Consider the following 18,909-nt stretch of genomic DNA (forward strand, 5'->3'; position numbering starts at 1 on the left):
TAGATATACTTGTTTTAAGCATTTGTATAGCATCCATTCTCTTTTTTTAACAATGAAAATTCCTTCCCACTAACTAATGGATTGATTTTTTCCTTGCTTACGGATCCACTTACTGCGGTATGTGAAAAATCTAAGCAAATGTTGGCGTGATTTAGCATTTGTGATAGTGTAAAATCTTGAAGAAGGCAAAGATGGTTAGGACCAGAATTTATTTCACCAGGAGATTAAGAAAGGTTAAAGCAAATATGTATTTTTTCTTTGTCAAGTTAATTTTTGTAGCAGCACGCCAAAATTTCCCAACATTCTCATCACGCTCTTCCTTGTTTGTGTTGCATGTAGTCACATTATCGATATATACTTAAGTCCATGCATGGTTGTTATTGGTGATAAAATCATTAACGACACACTGTTAAGCTGCTACACTATTAGTAAATCCCAGTTTGAACTGATGTAGATGTGAGCTGCTTCAAAAACCATATACCGTCAATCTATCTTATTGACCTCCACCTGATAATAGGCGATAGAAAGATATACGACACTGAAATACTCGTACTTAGCTATTTTATTAACAAGTTCTTCAATACGCGACAAAATATATGCTTCCAATTGTGTAAATCAGTTTATTGTCTGTGAAATTTCAACAATTAGATATTTTTTCTTGAGTTCCTTTGAAATTATAACCATTTGCACATACCAAGAAGAATTAATTAGTTCAATGACATTTTACCTTCTATAAATTTAAGATGTATTTTATTGAAGCGTCGTGACTTATCACAGTAACTATTGATCGAAAATCTGTTATAAGGTTAGCAAAAGGTTGATGATTGATTTCTTTTGAATTTCGCGCAAAGCTACTCGAGGACTATATGGGCTAGCCGTCCCAAATTTAGCAGTGTAAGACTAGAGGGAAGACAGTTAGTCATCACAATCTACCGCCAACTCTTGGGCTAATCTTTTACCAACGAATAATGGGATTGACCGTGTGACGGAGATTCAAACTCGTGACCCTCGGATTACGAGTCGAGTGCCTGAACCACCTGGCCAGGTTGAAGGCTGATGAGGCATTCATAATACTTAATCCACCTACTTCAAGAGGACGTTCAACAGTTTTAAAATCTATCTTGACACCTTGGTGTAGTCTTGAGAAGAGATATCTAGGATGAGATCAGTACGTAGGTTTGAGAGTATTAAGAATTCCATATCATTGTATACTCAATGATTTAGCGAGATGTCAATAGTGCAGAAACCTTGAACACTTACATATGGGCTAGAAGAAACCATTGTAACAATTCTAAACGTTGGGATAACAGGACGCTTTACGGAAGATACTAGAGTTTGACTTTTTTAGATCAAATTCTGAGATTTCCCGTCTCTATCAAAGCACCAGCGGTATGCCCTTTGATTATCGCAGCTACATTGGAAATAAATTGAATGCTAACTGATGCAGAAGATTTCACAGTCAGAATAGGGACAGCCAATGAGGAAGCATTTGATAAATACCTAGCACCTCTTTGCAAAGTGGCCCAAGCTAGTACATTTATTGTACGTTGTTCTTCTAGCAGGACATGTCTCCCGTGAATGTCTTCAATCACCACAATTGAAACATGTAAAATTTGAAGGAGCAGCAGCGTCAATCCTTTCGACATCGTTTTATACAACAAGCTGTTACTTGTTTTTAAAAAAATACTTTAAATTTTGTTGCAGTCACTGGAATAGCAGATGTCAAATAAGACTCTGAGCCTTTTTGAGATTATGGCTGTATCTAATTCTAACATCTTATTTTTTAGCAACCGTTGCTTAATGACACTAGATCTGAGGGTTCTAATAAAGAAATATCTGATAAACTTCTCTTTATTTTTCTCAGCAGTAACCTGTTTGAAGTTACAATCTTTGGTATGACATTTAAGAGTCTAAAGGAATTGTTCTATTTCCTCATCAAGCTTTTTATGACGAACTGGTACCAAATGGTGAGCAAGAATTTCTTTTGTGAACTTCAAATAAGAGTCCTTCAAAATGAAAATAACGTTATTGCAATCAGTTGCAACAAGTGTTGATCATTTCAAAGACACTTGTCCCCACATGTATAAATAGACACCCTACTTTGTCAAGTCGACAATCCTCGAGAGTTGTTAAAAATAAGAAAAATTACAGACCAACAATTTTCAATGTTTGGCGTTCTGAGGCGCATCTTGTGCAATCTTTTCTCGCAGAATAACTTTATAAATTTGATTAAATAAATTGTTATGACAAAAATATTAAAATCGAAATCACAAACAAAGCTTTATTCAATTAAAATGAGATATCTAAAAACAAATAAAAATACCACAACTTAATCAGAGTACAGAAGTAAAGAAATTAAAAAATTCATAAATGAAAATAAATGCGAAGTTCGAGCATTACAATTTATGTATATTTGCGTTGAGAGCCATATCTACCATTAGTGTCATATCCAAAGCAAACCAAAATCTCAGGATAAGAATTTATATAGCTCTGTATGTGACACATTCTCTTTTCTTTTCACCAAAATTGCTGTCGAAATGTCATCTGTTCGTCCCAAAAATTAGAAATAGGTTTAAAAAATATCCGTTTCTCAGCAGTTGTAATAACATCGCGTTATTGGTCATAGCACTTGGTAATAACCTCTTATCTTTTCTTTTTTTTAAGCCTCTTTCGGATCTACTTGAATACACCAGGGAATATAAGAACAGAGAATTAGTCGAAAACGAAAATGGCTTGTGGTTAGTGGTAATGATACTAATAGTAATAGTAAAAATACTATTAGTAATACTAGTATTGTAATGTAAGTAATATTAGTAGTAGTAATAGTAATATAGTATTATATATATTACTACTTTATCACATACAAATGTTATTAGCGTTAGGATAGAAATGTAGTTGAATTTTACCATTGTTTTACAAGTTGTAGGTTTAAGTGAGTTAATTTTCATTTCCATGTGTCTGTATATATTAGTAATAGTAGTAACAATATTTTCTATCTTACATTCAATATTAAATAAAATTTGACTAAAAATATCTATTTACTAGAACATACAGGTACTGATGTCCAAAACCAATAATAGTTGTTGCTATTAGTATCAGTATACTATTAATGGGGAGTATAGAATGGGTACATTACTTCAATGGAAAATTCTTAAACAGACTGAAAATAAATGTATTCTGAAAAATGTTTCACAAAAGCCTGTACCAAAAATAGATTAAGATGAAAGTCATAATAGTAATGAACTGTTAAGATAATTAAATTTAATGATTGAATGGGCAGTATGGAGGTAGTAGAAGCAAGCAAAAAATATTAAAATTGTTATTCTAAAGGGTAAGGGATAATGTTGCAGTGTGTCAGCTCTCAGGTATGTTTTATCCTGAGTTTAGTAGGGCTACCACCTAATATTTCACTAGACCACATTTTATAATCTGAACTTAATGTTGCATTGAATGCAAAAATTGCTGGAAGGTATGTTGTTTGATTGTAGTGCATTGACAAGAAATATGGTCTGCCACTGGTTCTTAAAGTTAGGGTGGAGAATGCAATGCTGAAATTTGTTGCAAGGATGCTCAAGTGGATCAAGATGCAGTGTTTGTACTGATAAAGAAAGATATATACATCACTATCATGATCTTTGAATTAATTAGAACTATAAGGGCATGACAGATTGTTGTATTATCATTTTGGAAGAGTCCTTACCCATCTTGGTAAAAATTCAGAATTTCATAGTAAACATGGTAAATAACATTCTTAAAGTTCATTTGATGTTATTTTCTGTTCAAATAATCAGCACTTTTCATTTTAGAACAGCAAAAGAAGAGTTAAGTTTTTCGTATGGTGTTATCCATAATTTTACTTTACCATCATCAGAGAAGCGCCTAAAAATGGCTCATCATTAAATGCTTCAGTTATTCATTGCCAACTGTTAAATTGCAATTTAAACTTCACTGAAACAATGTTTGATTTTTAGTTAATCTGTTTTTTAATTAGTTATTAATTGCCATATGGCAGTTTTTTAGTCCTTTGCATAATATACATAAAGATATTGAAATATTGCTAGTGTTGAATAATTAGGTTAACTGGGATGTAGTATAACATATGTTTATACTTTATGAATTTGTTTAATTATCTTTTCATTTGGTCATTTATAGCCAATAGCCCATCATATAATTGGTCTTTAATAGGTGGGCTTCACAAAGTAATTGTGTGTATTTTTTTTTTCTGCAACAAACTAATCATGAAACTGAGATACAGTCTAACATCTGTTTTTACTTCATCAATTTGTCAAATCATCTTTTCATTTGTTCAACCCATTATATAATTGGTCTTTGATGACAAAGTTCCTTTTAGATGGGCTTCATCCAGGAAATGTGTTTGATTGGAAGTTGTTTTTTATAAACCGACCATGACATGGATGTGTCCTAGTACTTTAAGGGAACAAGCAGTCATGTGACTCCTTACATGCTTCATGTATATATATACATGTGTATATTTGAAGACTTCTAGTGAAGTGGTCATGCAGTATAAAAGATATATATATATATATATATATATGTGTGTGTGTGTGTGTGTGTGTGTGTAATGTTTTATAAACATCAATTTATTATTTTATCAAGCAAGGTTATGTATTCAGAAGATAAATTTGTATTCCAAAGTGCAGTTTGTATCGCATATAGTTATTACATATAGTAAAATTTCATTTGGAATTGAAATGACTTATTCTGAAACAAGAGACTTGCCCCTCTGCAAATAGTACCTATTCCTCACTTATCTGCATTTTGAGATTTTGTATATTCCACTAGCCTTGAGCTATCTCCCACATAATGTTATCTGTGTTAATGCAAAACAGATCCTCATAAGCATTTGCATTCAAATTTAACTTAATTCTTACTCTTGGCACTGTCTTGAATGGATGTGCTTATATATCAGGCCATCCCATAAGTAATGTTCAGAAATTTAATACAGAAAGTGCATCATCATTTCTGTTTGAAGCTTTAATGGCTAAAATGTATAGTAGGACATGTATAAAAATGTTCAGACAAATAAAGTTCGCTCTTCTATGTAAAATATTTTCTCAACCCAAACGAGCCGTTTTTGTGTATATATAACCCAATTTCACTTTTTTAGATCATTAATCAAATAAACTTTTATGAAGATGGATGTGCCTGAGGAACATATGACGCATATAATGCTTTACGAATTTAAAAAAGGCAATAGTGCAGGAGAAACTACACGAAACATTCAAGGTATTCATGGTGAAGATTCTCTCAATGAAAGAAAATGTCAAAGGTGATTTCAGAAGTTCAGATCAGGTGACTGCAGCTTAAGTGATGTGCCACATTCAGGTTATCCTGTTGAGTTTAATTATGACTTGCTGCTGGCTGCAGTTGATGAAGATTTGCTGTAACATCATGTTGTAGTTCCCTGATATGTGCTCGTTGTGGGAGCAAGGACCACGATGCCTATGAATGTGACATGGACCCACATTGCATCAACTGCAATGGTTCTCACCCCTCCTACTTTCGTTTTTGCCCAAAATGGTTGGAGGAAAAAGAGGTGCAACGTTTGAAAACGATACATAACTTTAGTTATCGTGAGGCTCGGAAATTGCTGCCCACCACTCCATCTCGGACATATGCTGCTGCACTTCATTCCACAACTACAGTGGGAGTGCAGACAGATCTCTCTGTGCCTCCAAGAGAATCGTTTTCAAAACAAATGAAAAGCCTTTTGACCTCCATGGTCAAAAAGGTTGATGAATCGACATCCACACCCATCTTTGTTTCTCCCATACATTCCAACAAACCTCAGGATCCACATCCTTCAGTTTCAAATACAGGCATTTCTTCTGATACATCTTTTACTCCCATCCCAAGAGGCAAAACAATCCTTCGTTTGCATCCTCAGTCACTGGAATCCCCTTCCAATACCAAAGACCTGCCCACTCGACCCAGGGCAGGATCCATGGAGGTTGATAGACATCCTCCGACTAAGGACACTAAGGAAAAAAGACGTGGTCGTAGATAGAAGGGTTCTCCAGCCACTTTACCTACCCGTCATTAAAAATGGCCACCTTGATACAGTGGAACTGTCGAGGTTTACATTCTAATCTGGATGATATCAAAACACTGATTGCTTCCTACCATCCTGTTTGTCTTTCCTTACAAGAAACATTTCTCAAACCTACTGATACAGTCACCATTCGGCAGTTTTCTCTGTACAGAAATGACAGGCTGTGTGATGGACGAGTACATGGAGGGGTGGCACTATTGGTTGATTAGCATGTGCCCACCCTGTCTTTGTCACTCAACACACCCTTGGAGGCCGTAGCCATCTGTGTTTATTGGGTCATACCATCACTGTTTGTTCTCTCTACCTGTTCCCTGGAGAGACATATGATCAATCAGATCTTGATGCTCTCGTTGAACAGTTGCTGTCTCCTTTTCTAATCCTAGGGGACTTTAATGGACATCATCCCTTCTGGGGAAGTGCTGTTATTGATGGGAGGGTCGCTCTGTAGAGCGTATGCTCTCTGATCACAAGCTTTCTCTTTTCAATACTGGTTTTCCACTTATTTTCATGCACCTAGTCTGTCAGATAGACTGGTCCACTTTCACTGCTCTCGCAGAACTTGATCCTGCCATTGTAAACCAGCCATCCATAGACGACTGTGTGGCAGTGGTAACTGGCTGTATTATACAAGCAGCTGCTCAGTGTATTTCTAAAACCTCAACACGTTTTCCACGATATCCTCGTCCATAGTGGAATTCTGCTTGCCAGTTAGCATGGAAGGTTCAAAAACAGGCCTGGGATACTTTTCGTAGATATCCCACACTTTCAAACCGTGTCACTTTCCAACAGGCCCGTGCACATGCTAGGTGGGTAAGACGTCAAAGCTAGAAGAAATCTTGGATTAAGTTCACAACTAGTATATCTTCTGCCACCAGTTCCAAGATCATATAGGACAGGATTCGAAAGGTTAATGGGCACTACAATTCTGTCCCCCTCTCGATCTTACTCTCTGATGGTTAAAGCATCGCTGATACTCTTGGTGAAAGCTTTTGCCAGGTATCTAGCACTTCTGCTTGTTCCTCCACCTTCTTGGCCATCAAGACTCGGGCAGAGCATTCACCTCCTTCCTTTCGAACTGACTGTTTCTTTGACTATAATTGTCCCTTTGCATTGGTGGAACTGAAAATGGCCCTTCATCAGTCTGCCAGTTCATCTGTTGGACCTGATGATGTTCATTATGACATGCTGCACCATCTATCTCCTGCTTCTCTTTATGTCCTTCTGATTGTCTTTACCCAGATCTGGCAGGAGAATGTTTTTCCTGATGCCTGGCGCCAGGCTATTATTTTACCTTTCTCTAAGCCAGGGAAAGATTCCAAGATTCCTTCAAACTACCATCCAATTGCTTTGACGAGCTGTCTCTGTAAGACCTTAGAAAGGATGGTTAATGCTCGTCTTGTTTGGTTCCTCGAATCAAACAACCTCCTCTCGCCCACCCAGTGTGTGGGTTCCGATGACAGCACTCCACCACAGACAACCTAATTCGTCTTGAAACATCAATCAGAGAAGCCTTTCTCAAATGCCAACATCTTGTATCAATATTCTTTGACATTGAGAAGGCTTATGACACAACATGGAGGTATGGCGTTTTGCGAGACCTCCATACATATGGGTTATGTGGCCATTTACCCATATTTATTAAAAATTTTTTAATGGAGAGGAGATTCCAAGTTCATGTGGGTTCGACAATTTCCCGTTCTTTTGTACAGGAACTTGGAGTCCCTCAAGGCTGTGTTTTGAGTGTCACACTCTTCAGTATAAAGATAAATGCCATCACTGAACAACTCCCTCTCACTGTTGCGAATGGGCTGTATCTCGACAACTTTCACATCTCATGTCAGTCGTCAAACATGAGATATATTGAGCGGCAACTACAAACTATCCTCAGTCGTGTACTGAAGTGGACTGTGGCGAATGGCTTTAATTTCTCTCTCTCTAAAACCATATGCATGCACTTTTGCAGCCAACAGAGTATTCACCCTAATCCTGAACTTCATATCGGTGAAGTTTTGCTGCCAGTGGTCCCTGAGACCAAGTTCTTGGGGCTTATCTTTGACCGTAAGCTGACCTTTATACCACACTTAAAGCAGCTTCGGGTCAAATGCACAAGAGCACTGAACATTCTCCGTGTCCTCTCTTCTACCAGTTGGGGAGCAGATCGATGTTCAATGTTAAAGGTATATAGTGCTCTTATTCGATCAAAACTCGACTATGGATCAATGGTCTATGGCTCGGCCTTAAAGATGCTGGACCCCATTCATCACCAAGGACTTTGACTCTGCACTGGGGCTTTCCGTACCTCTCCAGTTCAAAGCTTATACGTTGAATCTCATGAACCTTCTCTGCACCTTCGCCGTTTGCAACTATCTTTACAGTATTCTTCGAAACTTCGTTCCTTAACAAAGCATCTCACCTGGGGATGCGTTTTCCTTCCTCGGTGGGCCGTACTGTTTCAGAACAGACGATCTACCATTGCTCCATTTGGCCTTTGCATCCGGGCGCAATTGGATGAATTGGGTCTGTCCTTGGATAACATTACAGAATCCAGTGGTCAGCTCATTCTACCATGGCTTATTACAGTCCCCAAATGTGACCTTTCTGTAAGTCATCTGAGAAAGGCAGATACTCCAGATTGGAAGTACCATCTTTTATTTAATGAACATCTTTCAAACAATCATTCTGTTCCCATTTATACAGATGGTTCCAAATCAGGTAATTCAGTGGGCTCTGCTATGGTTTGCTGCGGTTCGGTGGTTGTACGCAGAATCCCCTCTACAGCTTCTGTGTTCACTGCTGAACTGTATGCCATATCTCTTGCCCTGGATCATATTGTAGCTGAGCAGTACTCCAACTGCACTATTTATACTGACTCGCTTAGTTCTGTACAGGCCTTGGAATCGCTACACGTTGGCTCACACTCTGTTCTCGCTGATATCCAAAACCGACTGGCCCATTTCTCATTAGCTGCTACTTCCATCCAGTTTTTCTGGATACCAGGCCATGTTGGTATTTGCGGGAACGAGTTTGCAGACATGGCAGCTAAATCTATCTGCTCCGGCACTATCACCACTGTGCCTCTTCCGTACATGGACTATGGTCTCGTATTCAAGGCTCGGATCCGTGCCAGCTGGCAGTCCAATTGGAGTGAGCAACGCGACAACAAGCTTTTTCAAATAAAACCCTATATTGGGCTTTGGCCATCTAGCTTTCCTAATGTTTGGAAGGAGGAAGTCGTTCTAACTAGACTACGCATTGGTCACAGTTTTTTAACTCATTGTTTTCTTTTATCTGGAATTGATGCACCAATGTGTAGTTTGTGTAACACTTAAATCACTGTTAGCCACATTTTACTTTCTTGCCATTGTTACAATTCTCAACGACAGCAATATTTTAAACATGTTTTTTCCCAGGGTTTATCAGTAACATTGGACAGTGTTATTGGTGATGGTGACACTGACCAACTTGATAAAGTTTTTAGCTTTGTATAGCTTTATGCTTAATTACAAATAAACAAAATTTTGGACATGAGAGCAATAGAGAATGTCCTTTGATCTTTTTCAGGGCTTACTTTTTATTTTTTTTTGTTATTCCTAAAAAGACCTGGGACTGGCATACTGTTATCAACATTTCCTCTTTCAACCACTGTCTGGTTCAAGCTGGAGTAGTATCACCATCTCCATGAGTACTTTATCTCTGGACTATAGATGACCAAGGTCAATATCTTGGATACCATTCTTCATATTCTGTTTGCTTCTTCCCCCCATTGTTTTTTTTTTTTTGTTTGTTTTGTTCACCAGTGTCAGGAGTACTAGTTTGGATTGGTATTGCTTTGGCTTCTTTTGTTTTCATCTCAAACATGAGAGCATTTGCTTGCTATGCCCCTTGTCTTGTCTTAATTTCCATTATCACTTGGATGAGTTTCTTCTTTTCATATTCTCTTCAGAGAATTCCATATTGACCACATCACTTTTACTCCAAGAGGTGGCTCATCTGGTTTCATTGGTCAAATTCTTCAAATGTTTACTGCCCACGACTTAGTAGGTGGTCCAACTTGTTTGTGTTCTTTCAGTTTTTAACTCAGTTGTGATCAGTTTTCTCCATTCATCTGTGTAACATAGAGCATTTAGTTTCCTAAACTTTTGCCTCTCCTTCCTGCACTTTTTGAATGAGTGGTTTAGACTCTTTTGGAGATTCTCATGTCTTTTTAACACAAGGTTTCTTCAGTGAACTTCGACCAACCAATGGAAAATGTCTTGTGGTCCTCTGTCATCTGTTGCGATGCTGTTACCTTTTCTTCTCAAGGATCTATCATGGTGGCTGGATCGTGTCAACACTGTGTTCAGCAGTCAGCTGCCACCCCCTGTCTAGATTTCTAACTCTTCATCAGTGCATTTGTTATGGAATGAGTCATTGGATAACTCCATGGCTTCAGAGGACTGGTTTCTTGTGGGATGTACGTACTACTCCAAAATATTTGTGGTTTTCTTCATATCAATCATTCATGTAGAACTCATTTCTAAGGGTCTTTGATTCAGGAATTTTCTGTTTGGGCTCACTCATAGAGGGTCTGTTTGTCAGTCTGTTATGTCTGTGAAGATTTGAACTTGGTGACACATCAACTCTCTCAACTAGACAGGATTATTCCTGTGGAGTGGTCACACCATTCCCAAGTATTTTGTAAGACTTATTCAAATTTGGGCATGCCAATAATCAATGCCTTTACCACTCCTTTCAATACCAAACTTAACCCCCTTTTTTTGTGTTCCAGTATCTCATTCAACAACTCTGGTTGTAGATGCATGCAAATAATCAATGCCTTTACCACTCCTTTCAATACCAAACCTAACTTCCTTTTTTTGTGTTCCAGTATCGCATTCAACAACTCTGGCTGTAGATGCTGTCAGCCAGTATTGGTTTCCTCACTAACCATATGTGTACCTTCCTTTTTACCTTCTCCCAAATCTTGGTGTTGATTCCTGGCAGACCTTGTCCAGTCCTGTTGGTAGCACCTTTTTGGCTAACTCATGCATGGTTTCCTCTTTTTAACTCACTGACTGACTCCAGGGCAACTCCTTTTCTGTCTTAGTCTTGTTTCAAACTCATGTCATTCTTTCACTGAGAGGGTTATCACATCATCTTCACACACAATGTTTATTTTGCTCCTTACTTGTTTGTCAGGTTTCTCAGATAGTGTTGCCCTTATACGTTTTCTATTTATTAAAAAAAAGTGGGATGTTCTTCCTTCTTGGCCCATCTTTTGTGCTCTATCACCAGACTGTCACACTGTATCCCACCATTTGGTTTTTTTACATCTTTGTTCGATCAAGGATTTTTTATTTCTACCACTACAGGCTATGAGGTTGCCTTATTGAATAATTTTTTTTTTTATGCTATGGTTCTCTCATTTTCTTTTATGCTCTTTCACTTTGCTCTAGTTCTTAATTCATCACCACCCTCATCCAGTTCCTTTGCCTATGTAAACCCTAGGACATATTTTATTTATATCATTTCACTCTTGAAACAATTTTCCTTCTCCTGCTTGCTGTGATGGTCTCAGATCTAATATTATTGCATTGAATGTCTACCATAGTTTTTTTCACATATCTACTTGTATGCTAATCCCTGACTGCTTGTTTCTTCCTAAGACTTGGGCAGCTCAGGAAGGAGATTTTACCTTTTCTACCATGTTTTTTTTTATAACTCTTGCCCCTCTTTTGACCAAACTGTGATTGCCTGTTGTGCCCAGTTATTTGGCATTCATGACTCCACTTCAGAGTTTTCACAATCGTTTACTTTTGCTGTTGTACCACTCTTCATCTCGAGTCTCTTGTTTTGTTTACTAACCAGATAAATCTGTCAGCTCATCCAGTCCGTCTGTTCCTCCATAGATGGAGATGCTTGTTGCTTGTGTCACATCAAATCTACAACTTAGTACATTTTATGGTCTCAGCTTTGATGACCCTTGAATAAGATTCTTCAGGTAGGAGTGTGGACTCCTACCTAACACCTTCACTTCCATATTTTCCAGTGTGGCAGTTTCATCTCTTTCAGGATATCACCTACTGAAAGTCATCATTTTCCAGTACACTTTACTGTCTTTAATGGATAAGAACATTTTTTTAAAATTTCCTTACCTGTTTCTAATTTATTCCTCCTTGTTTCTTGGAATCCACCTAGTGTCCAGTATTGTCTGACGGTATTTTTACTTTCCTAAACCCACAATGGGTTAGGGATAATGTAAACATTAAAGCCGTTCACTGTGGCACCTAAAGTGCCTACTGTGGAGATGGAGTTTTTGTTACATTATTCATTGCAGACTGTACTTTCATAGACTGTTATAAAAAAAAACAAAAAAAAACAGCACCAGGGATGTGCCTGCTAGCTTTACAAAGTTGGTTTTGTGGAAACCCACTGCATTTTCTTCAGTAAAAGACCTTTGTGCCAGTAAGGTCCATTCAGGTCCAGGCACCTGTCTGATGTCTCCCTAATGCAGTTCTTCACCCACCCCCTTCAAACACCAAGTGGAACATAGTCCCTAGCTCCTGAGATGGTCAACTTGGTAAGTTTTTCACCACTTGTGGAAGTCCTCTGTAGATAGTCTGAGGGGTAAGCACACTCTAGTAGGAAGTAGGGCAAGGGTGCCTGTCTCTGTGCTGTGCAGGTCACTCCCTACTATATAATAGGTCAATTTTCTTATGAGATCTAAAGAGTTTTATTTCTCATTCCTATATGTATGGTGAGTAAATTGTAAAGTAGAACACATTCCAGACTATGACATAACCAATCACTACCCTAACCTAGTACACCTCAGGTCTAACTAACCTGTTTTGTACAATAGCTTAGCTGGTTATGCCTTTTTCTTCCAGTCTCTATGACACAAGGTTATATTTGCTTTCTTCCTTTCTTTCTTCTATGTGGATAAAGAGTATACCCTGCATGAGATGAATGAGGTCTTCCATGAGTGTTACCTGTCAAGTAAGCCCCAACTATAGGATGCCACACACCATTTGCCTTCATCGAGAAGAGCTCCTCTGGACTTTCACAGTTGCATAAGCTCCTCCATCACATTAATGTGGAATTTTAGCTGCTATGAGAAAAATAGAAAAATAAATAGTTTTGGAAATTAACATTTTGCTTAACAGAAAATGTATCTCCAATCAATACTTCTCTGCAAACCTCCCCACTTAATATATATATATATATTATTTTTGCCTCATCTAAGAATGAAGTTAATTTTGAGTGCAAGTACTATGGAAAAATGCTGTGAATGCAGGATGTGCTGTTCTCATATTGGTGGAGGACTGTTATTGTTGCATAATGATTACATCATGCACAAGCTCAGTTCATTATGCTTGTTAGGTAGGGGATAACTCAAGACAAGTGATGTGCAAAATCTCAAAGGCAAATATGTAAGGAATAGCCACAGTGTGCACAGAGGTTAAATATCTGTTAGAAATGTATTCAGAAGTAAGGAAGATATTTAATTTATAATTACATACATTATTGTACCAAAAGTAAAACATATCCTCTGTTAGAATGGACCATTCTTCATTAATTTTACATGTATGAATGTAATGGTGCATATAGATTAGAAGCTGCCACAGATAGCCAAGTAGAATAAAGATACAACAAACGAAGATTTGTAGATTTTCAAAAAGAATTGGATAACATGGGTGTTATGAACATTCAAGACATTTCATTCAGCTACTTATATCTAACTTTACTATGGAAAATGTGTTTATTGAAAAAAACACCCCCAAAAAAACAAATTTTCATGTGACATTGTCATCTTTGTTGGTAAAGATCTGCATGTAATAATACTTATCTAATGCTGCACAGAATATATTGAAGTTACTATTCTATTTATAATGCATTTTTACATTGTGGAGTATCTTTTTCGTTTAGATGAAAGGAATGGGGTCCTCTTGCATACATTTTAAGATAAACAACTTACATTTTTCAGCAGATTGTATTGTAAACATTCTTGTAAGAGAGTGTGATTGAAGTACACTTTTTATATATACAGGGTGTTTGGAAAGTCACTGTGAAGTTTTGTAATCATATTTTATTCAGTCTACTTCAAGCCAGCAACTGATAGTGGTTTTTAGAAACAAAATAAGAAGGATCCAGGCCTGTTTTGATGCCAACGGGGGTCACTTTCAACATTGTTTATAATTCATATATATATTCATAATTTTTGTTTTCACTTGCCTTACACTGATACGTCTGCTTGTTTGCACATGTAAGTTTGCATTCATACAAAAAGGTAACAACAGAGATTTTATTGAGTTACAATGGTTAAATTAATCATGCTGTATAAGAACAATGTTCCAGGTCCTATATTGCCTTTAGAAAACTTCTCTATCATTAGTCCTGTTGTATTATAGAATGAATATGCATTATTGGCTGCCATAATATTTTCCTTTGTATCATACTCCTGAAAAGGATAGTGAGGTGAGTTTTAAACCTTACATCCTTACAAGATCACCCTCTTTGTATGGACTAACTTTCAAGACACTATTTTCAAGCAAATCAAATACACAAAAGTCCATTAGGACTTAAACTGATTGACTTGACAGGTTTTTTGTGTAGGAATGTGATTGTTGTGATTCAAACCGTAGATATTGATTTGGAGGTGTAACTGGAAGTTTCTAAAGTGTTAACTTCTTTTCCTTTTCTATTCCTTGTTTGTTATATTCTTAATGGTATCAAGAGATATGCTTAGTGTCATTACAATATTTTTTTTGAGTCAGAGGATTTTCTTTCATAGACATAACCTTCTCTTTGCACATAAATGATTTGGTTGCAATTTGTGTTGTAAATGTTTCTCTGTGATTTTTCTTTTTTCATGTAGAATTAATACTCTTTTTTTTGAAAATGATATTCTTTGGCACAACGTCTGTCTCATTTAAAAGTTTTGTTACGTGTATATCCTTTCTTGGACATCTTCCTCAAGCTGCAAGTCAACCATAATGAGTACACTTTTTAATAGCTGAGATTTTAACCATGAGGCAAATATATAGTTGTTAAATACTTATGGTGCCAAAACTTGCTTTTATGGTGACATAGGATTGAATTAACACATAAAAAATAATTAATTGAAAGTGTGTTAACCTTCTGCAACAGAAGTGATAAGCAGTATATATGTATGTTTTAGTTTTTGTAAGCAGCAACCTAAAAGTGGTTTTATTTTTATGAACTGTGTAAATGCATAGCACATTTCAATGTAACAAAATGAAAGTATTATGTGGTAGTGAATTTCTAAGCAGCTATTGAAACAAGGTTTCTAGGGCATAGTAGAGGTTGTACTTTATAATCACTTGTGTGTAATGTACGTGTGTTATGTGCAAAGGGATCATACTGTGTGAAGTGTTTGTTTCCTGTGTATTCACAATCAGTTGCAGTTCTTTTTTTTCTTCTTTTCTTATTGTTCTTTTGTTTTCTTCACTGCTGTGTTAAAGATATAAAAGAAAACACTGTATAAATGATAACTAATGTCTAAAGTGCATGTTTGGCACCTAAGTAATATGGAGTATTTTCCCTTTTTTAAGTATTAAGATAACTGAAATATCAAAATGATGTTGCTTCTTTGAAATGCTGTGTAATTTTATTCAGAAGAATACACCTGTACAACAATATAAATGTAAAAAAAAAAAAGCTTTTGAAATCTGTTTTTTCTGTGCAGTAAGGGTACCATTCATGGTAAAAGTTTTTATTTCCTCAAAGTGAAACACTTAAAAATTGCAATGTAAAAAAAAAAGTGCAAACTTGAAATTTTCCACTGTTATATTAATAATCTCAGGACTGCTGTACCATTTTCACTAAGGTTTATTTTAATTTAAATCAATATTGTATCTTTCTGTTGTTTCCAGTTTTGAGCAGTGAGACCTTGGAGTCTTTTAAGAAAGCATTTGACAATGATCAAAAAAATCTGTTGGCACAAAATGTTTGCAGCACTCGGGATCCTTTAGAGGTTTGCCTTCTAAGAAAAAGTACAGAAAAAATACAACATGTATATACACATAAGGTAAAAATATATAAAATATGTACAGTTTTGTGGTGTTCTTTATGTTTGTGAACATTTTTGGGGATTGTTTGGTAACTTGATTTTTGACAGATAACACATGTATACAAAGTAAAATGTTCTACAGAATGTGTGAAATTTTGATTATGTTTGTTTACCTTTAGAGAATATTTTTTTGTGTATTAGATATTCAACTAGCTTCTAGACTTAGCAGGAAACAAGATGTTGGAGAAATATAAATAAGAAAGTTGCAACAAACTTTTGTGAAAATTACCAAAACCATCTAAAAACTGATGAAGTTTCATATATTTTAGGTAATAAACAGATAATTAATCTCAAAAGAATTGGATAAACAAATCTCTTTATGCTGGTTCTTCATGTGTACAGTAAATGTAGATAATATCTCATGGTAAATTATTAATTAAATATAATTACATGATTTATCTCTACAATAATTTTTTGTACATCAGTTGTTCATTTGCTATTTGTATAAAATATTTTGATTAATTTTATTATTCTGATACACACTTGCATAGCTTAAACTTTGCTATTAATCTGCTTTTCTCCTATGAGTGCATTGTATCTGGGTTAATATTTTATGCAAGCAAAATATTATACTCAAATACACAAAAACCATCTTATTATGTCTTATGTTTATATTTATGTCAAACAAGTTTAAGTTTGTTTGCTCATTTCAATTCATATGAGTTATTTGAAAAGAAAACCTATCAATATAAAGAAATATTACATGGAAAATAAGCATTTGAATTATTTTTGCATTTATTTAACACAATTAGTATTGTGTTAAATAAGAATGTCTGGTTAGATTTAAAAAATTTTTATGGGCTTCATTTGAAACATTACAGAATATAGACAGATTCTATAATCGGCTCACTTCTGAGGATGTTATAAGTTAATCATTATATAACATTTTAAATGTGTTAGTTTTTTTGTGTTATAGGTAGAATGTGAAGGTAAGCCTGTCACAGATCAAAAGAGTTCTGGTCGCTGCTGGATATTTGCATGCTTAAATGTCATCCGTCTGCCTTTTGTCAAACATTATGAACTAGAAGAATTTGAATTTAGCCAAGCACATCTCTTCTTCTGGGATAAGGTCAGTATCAGATTGTTATGCGTATGAAAATAAAGAGTTGATAGACAAATTTGTATGCAGCCTCATCAAGGATTTTAAAAGTACTTGTTCTTGACACAAAAGAATAAATGACCAGTAAAATTTCAATTTAGTTGTTTGTATGTACATTAGTTTGTATTCACTATATTATATTGATATAGTATATGTGTTTTTTGTCGACCAACTGCAGAACTTATCCTGTTTAATTTATTTTTCAGTGTGTTTTGACATTTGTTCCTGAAGATGGTAATAAGTGTATTCAAATTATTTCACTTCCATTTTAATAAAAATGTTTTTTTAACTACATGTAATTTTCATTTTAGTTCATATTTATGTAGGGATCCTCTCCAGTAATGCAAAGTAGAAATAGCTGTTGTGTAGGTTGAATTGTACAAAGAGCCAAAATACTAATTGTGAAAAAACAAAAATAACTTTCTAGTGCTAAATACTAGAAGAACAATGTGATGATAATTATATCAAAGCACTTTTAGTCATCAGATTTAGAGTTCCAGTTGTTTTGTTATAATTCATTTCATAGAAACTCAGTGTTAAGTTGCAGAAAAATACCATGTAATAAAGCTTATTTTGACTGTACAAGTTTATGCGTAAGGTGTTGTAGTATTCAAATTTAACATATTTTACTCTGTAGTGTATGTATTTCATTTCTTTAAAATTAAAACATTTTCTAAATTCTAATTTGAAACATTCTAAATCCATGTGATTTGAGATGTTAAATTTAGCTTTCGTATTATTTTCAGTACTTGATTTGGCCAAGGAATTTTTTGTTACTTCATGAGATGGTTGTATTGTATCCTTTGTATTATAGTTGTCAAAAACTTCTTAGATCCTCTGAAGGGAAGTAACTATGTTACTCACAACTTAAGTACAGTAGGCTTTCCCTTTATTTTTTCTTGTTTTATATCACATTTGTTACCCTTATGTAAACAGCCTCAACTGCAAAATTTCTGTTAGATATTTTCAAATAATTTAATTTCTCATAAAAAAAACAGAGTTGAACATAAATTTTGAAATAATAACCTAGTCTTACAGTTTTTGAACTTCATATAACTCTTCCAATCAACTATTCTTGGAAGTTTGTCAACATCATGCAATTTGCAATTCAAATTATTACTTGAACACATTTGTTAAAGATAATACAAGTTTCATTGCAACTAGATTCCACCATGAATTTCACACTGTCACCCATACACTTCAACAGAATTACTTGCATCATTGAATGAGTTGCAGGTAACTTAAATCATATTGTCACCACGAGGCACAGGGAAAAGTTCAAGTTATTAAAAACAAACAAACAATAATTCCAGTCTTCAGCAAATCAGTGTCAAAAGAACTCTGGTTAAAAAAAAATGTTTGACAGAAATGAATCTTAGCTATTAGATAAAGTGTTTAAGTTTGCTGCTACTCAAACAGTTTATTCATTCAGGGCTAAAAATGGATTTAGAAGATATGACAAGAACATTTGGAGTTTGAGATAAAAATAGAACTAAGGTTTATCCACAAATCTCTTATGAGTCAAATAGCACTGATAATGTCACTCCTCCATCCAATTTCATTGAAACACCAAACAATATTACCCTTGTTAAAGAAATGAGCAAACTCATCTCTCATGTTTGTGTTCAAACATGGTCATTTTCTTCAACAATGTTGAAATTATTAGTA

The 18,909-nt window shown here is 35.4% G+C and overlaps 1 protein-coding gene across 1 annotated transcript in view; it reads left to right on the forward strand.

The window, feature by feature from the left end:
* The first annotated feature begins 2,367 nt into the window (after positions 1-2,367).
* LOC143253116 (bleomycin hydrolase) overlaps positions 2,368-18,909 on the forward strand; it is a 52,334-nt gene continuing 35,792 nt past the window's right edge. The window contains exons 1-4 of the mRNA XM_076506407.1: positions 2,368-2,492; positions 2,665-2,738; positions 15,946-16,100; positions 17,059-17,211. Of these exons, the coding sequence (XP_076362522.1) occupies positions 2,729-2,738; positions 15,946-16,100; positions 17,059-17,211 (318 nt within the window). The 5' untranslated portion in view covers positions 2,368-2,492; positions 2,665-2,728. The remainder of the gene's footprint in view (positions 2,493-2,664; positions 2,739-15,945; positions 16,101-17,058; positions 17,212-18,909) is intronic.

Source organism: Tachypleus tridentatus, chromosome 6 (genome assembly GCF_004210375.1).
Source record: "Tachypleus tridentatus isolate NWPU-2018 chromosome 6, ASM421037v1, whole genome shotgun sequence".
Taxonomy (NCBI): Eukaryota; Metazoa; Arthropoda; class Merostomata; order Xiphosura; family Limulidae; genus Tachypleus; species Tachypleus tridentatus.